The sequence below is a fragment of the Mus caroli genome, chromosome 7 (genome assembly GCF_900094665.2).
Source record: "Mus caroli chromosome 7, CAROLI_EIJ_v1.1, whole genome shotgun sequence".
Taxonomy (NCBI): domain Eukaryota; kingdom Metazoa; phylum Chordata; class Mammalia; order Rodentia; family Muridae; genus Mus; species Mus caroli.
The window spans coordinates 3,346,924-3,356,125 of NC_034576.1; the positions used below are offsets into that span (position 1 = coordinate 3,346,924).

General features: G+C 41.7%; 1 protein-coding gene across 2 annotated transcripts in view; it reads right to left on the reverse strand.

Annotated features, from left to right (window-relative positions):
- Positions 1-3,944: 3,944 nt before the first annotated feature.
- The window catches only part of LOC110297640 (zinc finger protein 883-like), a 21,652-nt gene continuing 16,394 nt past the window's right edge, over positions 3,945-9,202 (reverse strand). Inside the window, exon 8 of one of the 2 annotated variants that reach the window (XM_021166526.1) lies at positions 3,945-6,754. In XM_021166526.1, coding sequence (XP_021022185.1) covers positions 5,415-6,754 — 1,340 coding nt within the window. In that variant the 3' untranslated portion in view covers positions 3,945-5,414. The remainder of the gene's footprint in view (positions 6,755-9,202) is intronic. The other variant, XM_021166527.1, reaches the window with a different exon arrangement.

The following is a 9,202-nucleotide window of genomic DNA, read 5'->3' on the forward strand; positions in this document are numbered from 1 at the left end:
GCATTAATGAAAACTATTACTAAAAATACTTATAGTCAAAGAAAACAAACACCAAAAATAAGACAAAGAGTCTATTTTTATTTTTCTTGTGCATGCATTATAATTCATAAATATAATTGGGTGTGGTGGTACATGCCTTTAATCCCAGTACTTAAGAGTCAGAGATGGGAGGATCTCTGTGAGTTCAAGGACAGCCTGGTCTACATTCCAAGACAGCCAGGACTACATAGAGAAACCCTGTCTCATAAAAGAGAAGAAGAAAGAAAGAAAGAAGGAGAGAAAGAAAAAAGAAAAAGAAAAATGTATAACATGTTTCATTGTTGACTATTTGTGATGTATACATTATTGCTGTGATAAATGTCAGAACAACTCTTTATATACTTTTATATACTTTTTATATACCTTTTGACTAAAGTTTGAATAATGTCCAGATATGTGTTACAAATTAAAGAATACACATGCTTATTACATTTATTTATTCTGTGTATATGTATGTGCTTGTGTGCAAGCCAGGGTGCCCATCCAGAGGTCAGAAGACAGCCTGCCAGAGTCTATTCTCTCCTTCCATCATGTGAAACCCTTGGATTGAACTCATGTTGTCAGGTTTAGTAATAAGCACCTTTACTGGCTTAATTATTTTGTCAGCCTATGAATACAATATTTTTTATCATGAAAAACAAAACGAAGAAAAAAACAAAACAACCCCCTCCCCCCGCCCAAAAAAAAAAAAAAAACCCATGCTTTGAAATAGAATGTGTTTAAGACAGAGGAAGTTATTGCTGGTAAGGGCTTCAGTTAAGTTGCTCTTCAACTGCTCTGTCACTGTCCATGCTACTGCAGAGGGATGGGTCTTGTCTCCCTAGCATCTCTCTGAAGATACCATCTTCAAAAGATTACAAAGGTTCTAGGTTCTCCTGGAGGTTACTCAAAAGTAAGAAAGGACCAGCCAGTTCTCAGACCACTTCCCAACTGCTGCAGTCTAGCTAGGATCTTCTTTCGGATGTATCTGGGAGAGAGACATTCTCTTTCCTCTAAGTTTGAAAAGCATCCTCCCATTATGTAGCCACCTTTCCTCATTATGGAGAATGCTCCAGTCTATTGAAAGAAGGATGATGCAGAGAAATACACAGAGCTCCAGAGATGTCTTGGCTGTATCAAGTTCTTGATTCTGATGGAGGTTCATCGCTATCACAAACCCTTCATTCAAGGAGCCCTCCCAGACACACATGTCCAGAGTTTTCTTTTGCTGTTTTGCTCTTCATTTCAGCTTGTGTGAGCTGGATTCTTGTTTGCAACCAAAAGGATTCCAGGAAACAAAAAGTATCTTTTTTCTCTTAAGAGAGGAAGCTACCCCACATAGTCAGTTCCATTCACATACAAATATTTCATAGTCATAAAACAACCACTATAAAAGTAACAGGCCACATGGAACCATCTCCCCACATAGAACTTCCTGGTCCCACTCCTGTGATCCTTTCAAGAGTTAGGTAGCCACATCACCAGAGATAGCTCCAAACAGAGTCCTGGGATTTCTTCATCTGTGGCTTTTTTACTCTCATGTGTAGATATCTGTGTGCCCTCTAATCTTCACAGAGCAAAGGGTAGAAAAAAATTGTCCTGAATAAGATATAAATACAAGACAGAGAGCCTAGGATCACTCTACCCCTGCTCCCAAGTCCATTGGCTGCATTTGGAACACACAGAAGGCCATAGGCTTGGCTAGTACAGTGGGGCAAGCCACCATATATCTGTCTTCTGATAAGCCCTTCAAGCATGGCTGAGGGTCTTGCAAAGAAGGCAGTAAACGACTCTGGTCTTATCACCTGCCGCCCTGTTACCTGCCAGAGCTTTGTGAACTGTGGATGGTGATGTTCTGAGATCTGAACAAAATCGGTTGAGAGTGTAGTCACTGGCACTTTTAAGTGAGAGCAGGTTAGAACTTACATTTAATACAGGTAAGTGCTGTTCATGGGAACTTGCCCATTTTACTTAATTTGGGCTTTTTCCCTTTTCCTGCACATGTGTATATGTGTGCACATGTGTGCATGTGTGTGTCTACATATGTATATACACATATACGTGGGAGAGAGAATGCAAACAGAGGTCCAACATTGATGTCAGGAATCATGTTGTTACTCTTCCACCTTGTGCATTGAAGCAAGGTCTCTCAATCAAATCCAGAACTCTCTGATGTAGCTAGTCTCCTGAGCTAGCTTGCTCTGGAGATTCCATCTCCTTTTTCTTTGGAGCCTGGAATTATACCCACCTGTACATGGATTCTGGAGACTGGAACTTGAGTCTTCACACTTTCCTGGCAAGGGCTTTAACCACTGAACAGTCTCCACAGCTCAAAAACTTGTCTTCCAATATGCAGAGACATGGTCATGCACACAAACACACACAAGTGGTCTGTACTGGATTGTTGTACCGTATATCATTGACACGGAGAGAGACGGTGCAAGAGTTCCAGCGATGCCACCTTAGAGTCAGCCTTCCTTTGCTTTTTTCTGAAACACTTCCTCCATAATTTACTGCAGTTCCTCAGCCATTAAGAGGTGGCTAGCCAACTTTCCACTGGCCATACAGTCTTTTCCGCTGCAGAAGATGCTGGCTCTCTGTTCCAATACTTTGATACTGTCTTTGTAAGCCCCAAAGCAACCGCTGGATAGACAATCCATAAACAAGTCTATGTGGAGTGTACCAAAACTCTTTTTCCAGCAGGCTGTGGCTAGATTCACCTAGGTCTGTATGGTCCATGATTTACTGAGCTCTATCTCAGCTTCTGCTTTCTGTTGTCAGGAGACAACAGAAATACAAGATCATATATATATATATATATATATATATATATATATATATATATATGCGTATGTGTGTGTATATATATATATGACTATATATATAATTTAAGGCACATTTTAATGCAAATATATAATAAAATCTTATCTATTTGAAAGAGTGCAATATAAAAACAGCAATGCAGTCCTTGCTTTTAGTGCAAACTTGTAAATAACTCATCCTTACAAAGCAGCTCAGCTGGGCATGGTGGCTCACACCTGTCACCCCAACTCTGGAAAAGTTGGGGCAGGAAGAATGTCACAAGTTTGAGGCTAGTCTGGGCTACACAGTGAGACTCTGCCTCAAAAAAAAAAAAAAAAAAACCTAGGTACTTAATCCTTGCTATTTCATTTGAACTTGTAGGATTGATTAGCTGATGTAGCTCATGTAAAGATCCCAGCACCACATTTGATAGGTAGAAAGACATCAATAAACACTCAAATGCATCAGTGATACTGTTAGTAACCTACTGGTCATTCTGCCCGAGGCACAATGGAGGTAGGAGTCCTGTAAGTTAAAAGAGAATAATAAAATATATAATAATGGATAGGAGAAGAGAAGGGAGAAAGCTACTCTTAAAGAAAAGCCTTGGTTTTCTGAACAGAAAACTCAGTACATAACAGATCTCATCTCATAGGACTCCAGTGAGAATTCGCTCTGCTAATTCATATACAGAGTTCAGCACCACACTTGATAAGGAGATGCTCACAGTTATCAGTGATGTCATTAGTGACCCATTAAGCATTCTGCCCTAGGCACCATGGAGGTGGGGGTCTCAATCCATTCCTGCTCACTTGGCACTCAGAGTTGGCCAACCAATGTTTTCCATCAAGAATCACAGGAAAAATATCTTCAGCTTCATGAGATGCGTGGCCTCTGTTCCAATAACTCAATGATGACTCTGCATGCCTCCAAACAACCATTGGACAATAAATTCATAAATGAGTCTGTGTGGTACATACCAAAACCTTCCAAGTAGCTGTGGCTAGATCCACCTAATTCTGTACACTCCATGATTTACTGACCTCTGTCCCAGCTCCTGCTTTCTGTGGTCAGGAGCTGTTTAAACAAAAATACAAACACACACACACACACATACACACACACAAATTTAAAAACATATTTTATGCTAACATATAATAAATCTTATCTATTTGAAAGAGTGCAACATAAAAAATAGCAATGTAGTCTTTAAGTGCAAACTTGTAAATAACCCATCCTTACAAAGCAGCTCAGCTGGGCATGGTGGCTCACACCTGTCATCCCAGCTCTGAAAAAGCCGGGGCAGGAAGAATGTCACAAGTTTGAGGCTAGTCTGGGCTACACAGTGAGACTCTGCCTCAAAAAGTAAAGGGAAATAAAAGGAAATAAAATGAAAATTAGGTACATAATACTTATTTCATATGATTGATAGAATTCATTAACTGATATAGTTCATGTAAAGATTTTGGCACCATATTTGATAGGTAGAAAGACATCAATAAACACTCAAATGCGTCAGTGATACTGTTAGTTACCTACTGATCATTCTGCCCAAAGCACAATGGAGCTAGGAGTCCTTTGGGAAGAATACGAATAGGAATAATCAAAGAAGAAGAGAAAGGAGAAGAAGGAAAAGGAGGAGGAGGAGGAGAACACACTTAAAGAAAAGCCTTGATTTTCTCAACAGAAATTAGGTACATAACAGTTCTTATCTCAATAGGAATATGGTGAAAATTAGCTCTGATAATTCACATAAAGAGTTCAGCACCATGCTTGATAGGTAGATAGTGATCAACAAATGCTCACAGTTATCAAAGACATTATTAGTAACCCACCGAACATGTAGGGGTAGGAGTCCTGCGGGTGGGCACTGGCCAGTCAGAGTTCTGAAAGTGCTCCAAACATCACAGGCTCCAGCACATTCACAAACCTTACAAAATGCTACATTATGCTGTTAAAAAGAAATTACTTTTAAAAAAAGCACAGATCAATTCAGTTTCACAAAGCTGTGTCCTATCTTCCTTGGAGTCACCCCATGAAGGGATTATTGATCATTCACATCAGTTCTAAACAGAATCTTCCATGGTGTTGAAAATGTTAGCTGTAGTGAGGCTCACTAGCCAATGAAGACTGGGAATGTCAATGATTCATCCAAGTGTTTACATTTAAATGTTTTCCACACGTTGATATTTAAACGGCCATGTCTCATTAGTGGTTACTGTAGTGGCTGGCAGAGAAAAGTCCACCTGAATTCCTCAAATTTGCATGCCAACCAGATCTTCCTTAGTTATTGGAAGGCAAGGGAGTCTGTTTAGTACACTGTAGGACGTTTGACATCATCCTTTGCCTCTATCCACAGATGCAGTTGATAGTAGTACCTGTCTGTTGGAATAGTAACAACAACAACAAAAATGTTTGTTCATATTGCACAAATGCTCCAAGTCCGGGAAGGGTTACAAAAACAGTCATTTCTAGAAAACTACTGGCTTACTGAGAAACAGCTACTTAGAAATGAAGGAACTGTTCATGTGTATCATTTCTCTTGCTTTGACTTTGTCCCAAAGACCCAAATGTGAGTTCTGGCTAAAGGTCTTTTATACATCTGTGGGCTTCTTTTTAATATGCTTTTTCTGGTGAATCAGCAGGGTAGCCAGTTTTTTAAAGGTTCTCCCGCACTGGGCACATGGATCTGGCCTATCTCCAGAGTGGATTTTCAAGTGATTATTCAATGTAGTTTTGTCAGTGAAACCTTTGTCACACTTAGTGCACACGAAAGGTTTCTCCCCAGCGTGCAGCCTCTCATGCCTTTGGATGCTTGACTTACATCTAAAAGTCTTTCCACATCCCTTGCACCGGTACCTGGAGTTTGCCTCGTGTCTCTTCTGGTGCTTGAGAAGGGCTATTTTGCAAGCGAAGACTTTCCCACATTCAGGGCAGTCCACTCGGGCCCCAGGTACATGGATCTGCTTGTGCTCCGTCAAGTACGAGCTGTTTCGGAAGTGTTTCCCGCACTTATCACACTTGTAAGGCTTCACCTTTAAATGGAGCCGCTGATGCTCCGAAAGATGTGAGTTGACCCTGAAGGTTTTCCCACACACCTGACAGCAGTACGGCTTCTCTCCCGTATGGATCCTCTTGTGCTCCCTCAGGGATGAGCTGCGGCCGAAGCACTTGTTACACTCTCCACACTTGTAGGGCTTCTCCCCGGTATGAATCCGTTGGTGACGGGTGAGCTTTGTGCTCTGCTTGAAGGTTTTCCCGCACTCGTCACATTTGAAGGGTTTCTCCCCTGAGTGGATCCTGCAGTGATTGTTGAGAGTGGAGCTGCTGTTGAAGGCTTTGCCACACTCCTTACACTTGTAGGGTCTCACTCCCGTGTGAATTCGGTAGTGCGTGAGGAAGTATGAGAGGTGCCGGAAAGATTTGCCGCACGTGTCACACTTGTGGGGTTTCTCTCCTGTGTGAATTCGCTCATGTTCCACAAGGTGGAGGGTCTGGTTGAAGGTTTTCCCGCATTCCTTGCATTTAAAGTGGTTTTTACCTTGTCGGGCAGGCTTGCGCTTTGGATTTGTGGAACTGCTCCTCATGTTTTGTGGTTTTCCCTCAACATCTTTCTCCGAGGTCGGCTTTTCTGAAGGAGCACTCTGTGGTGTTGTAGTTGCTGCTGATGTTTGACCCGAAGATGTGCCCGGAATTGCAGAATCATTCTCCTTATTGCCCAGTATGCTGGTTTTGCTTGCTTCTGTAGTCGAAGTTGAGGCACATTTCTCCTTATTTTGAGATGCCCTGTCATCACTTTTTGAGGTCTTTTCTGCTCTCAAACTCTGGGAACCATGGCCTTGATCTGCCTTCTTCTGCTTCTCCAGTGATGTTGTCTTAGAATTGTCTGGCTTCCAGATTTCTGTCTTTGTGGAATTATCCCCCGTCTTCTTCCCTGAAAGAGATTTAAAAGTTTAAAAATATTTTTAAAATGTATGTGTGTGTGTTTATGTAAGTATATGCATGTGAATGCAGATGCTTGTGTGGGCCACAAAAGGGCACCAGATATCTTGGACCTAGAGTTACAGGTAGTTGACCTGCCTGACATGGGTCCTAGGAACTGATTGGTTCCTGGTCCTTGCAAGAACAGTAAACATTCTTAACCACAGAGACATTTCTCCAGCTCCATGAAGGAGATTTAGAACAGAATCATGTTTCATGTCTGGTTTTGTTTTAATGAAAAACGCTTACCAATAATTAGAGAATAACATATGTACAAAAAGTATAAAATACAAAATATTTGCTTGTTTGGTGCTCACAGACCAAACATATCCATCCATGCCTGTAGCCTCCAGGTTAAGAGCAGAAGCAGGTAAGCAATCATTTCTACCCCAGCCCTCTTCCATTTTCTTCCTCTTCGTTGTCTTCACAGTCTTGGAACACATGTAGGGGGGTACAGGGTGCCACAGTTTGCATGTGGGAGTTAGAAGCTCTCTCCTTTCACCATGTGGATTCTAGGATCCAACCAGTGCAGTCTGTCAGGCTTGGTGACATGTGCCCTTCCCTGCTGAGCCATCTCCCTGCCCAAACCTTGGCTTCTAACTATTAGTTTTGTCTTCTCTTAGCCATCTTAAATGCAGATACAATATTCGCTCTCTAGGACCTGGCCTTTTTGCACTTAATGATCTTTGTGTGACATTCACCCACATTATTTTGTATCATGGCTCTCTCATTTGCATCATTTATAATATTTCTTAATACAAATATTCCAAATATATACTTCACTATTTTGTCACTAGTTGGCATTTGGCTAGACCTCAGTTTGAGGCACTCTGAATACAGTGCACATTTCTCTCCTGTCTATATCTGGGACTACAGTTGTTTGGATACTCATATTTGCACAATTCTAGTGGATATTGTCTAATGATTATCTTCTCCTAAGTACTTCTACCAGAAGTCTATGGGAGTTCATGATGTTCTACTTCTGTTATTAACTTAATGCTGGTATCATTTCTGATCAATCCCTAATATAATGGCACTTGAAAGTAGGGCCCCGGAGAGGTCATTTATGTCATGAGAATGAACCCCTCTTGAATGGGATCATTGTTTTAATAAAAGACCAGAGATCTATGTAGATCTATTTACATCATGTAAGCGTACACAGAAGAAACTGATTTCTACAATCCAAAAGAAGGCTCTCTCTAGGGCTCAGTCATGCTTGTACCCCAGACCTGGACTTCCAGACTTCAGCACTACAAAGGTAAGAGAGGTTGGAAATTGTACTGTCGAAAGGGTAAGCCCTTCACTGCCTCCCACCCAAATAAAAAGCCAATTGGCCTTGTACTAAGGAGCTGGTCTTACCCCTTCTCCCTGTTTCCCTGCCTGTCATTCAAAAAATTGCAGAGGAATATCAACTCAGTGTTATTCTTAATAAAGCGTATTTCAAATTTGTTCAGTCAAACTTAGCCAGGGTTCCAACACCCTACTTAAAACGCAACCAGGAAGTTACCTATTCAGCACTAATTAGCATTATAAAGTCAGAGCCTACAGCTCAGCACTATTCTGTTAGTGGTTTACTAGAATAATAAAGACAGTCCTTGCCAGATACAGTTTACCATTAGAAAAGTTAGGGAATCCCACGGATACAGGTTTTTTCTTTAGCCCTAAGAACTCAGACAGCACTATTGAGCATAGATAATTTTTCTGCCTCAGGCCAGCCTTTTCTTTTTTTTTATTTTTTGTTAACAAATGGGAGGAGATGTGGTCTCCCTTTCCCCAGCCTGGAACCTGCTTGCTCAAGGGTGGAGTTTCCTGCTCATTCGTTCTGCCACGCCTACTGCTGGACCCTGTCGCTTTGCTGCTTGAAGCCACACACGTGTTCATTCTGCTACTGGATCCCGAGATTGTTTGGCGGGAAATCGGGTTCCCTCCCCCTTTAATTATAACTGAGTGTCTGAAAAAGTAAAATTGAGCTTTGATCAGAATGCTGTCTTAGCTGCAATTCTTTCTCTTGCCACCTAGCCCCTCTTCTCTTCCAGGTTTCCAAAATGCCTTTCCAGCCTAGAACCCAGGCTGTGATCTGCTGGCCGGACACAACACCCCAGACCGGGACTTCCAGACTTCAGCACTACAAAGGTAAGCCTAAGTCACCTGGACCTTCTTTGTCTTAGCAGTCAACACTGCATGAGACAGCATGCACCACAACATTCCTACCTCACATTTCTTTAACAGTGGACAGGTGCCAGGATCATTTTTCTTAAACATGATACATAAGGCAGATTATGAATGTTTAAAAAAGAAAAAAAAGGAAACCAATTGCGCGCGAGACCTGAGACTGCATTAGTTAGGGAAGCAGAAACCGGCCTGAGTAGGGCCACAGGCCTCATCCGGCCGGACCAGCACC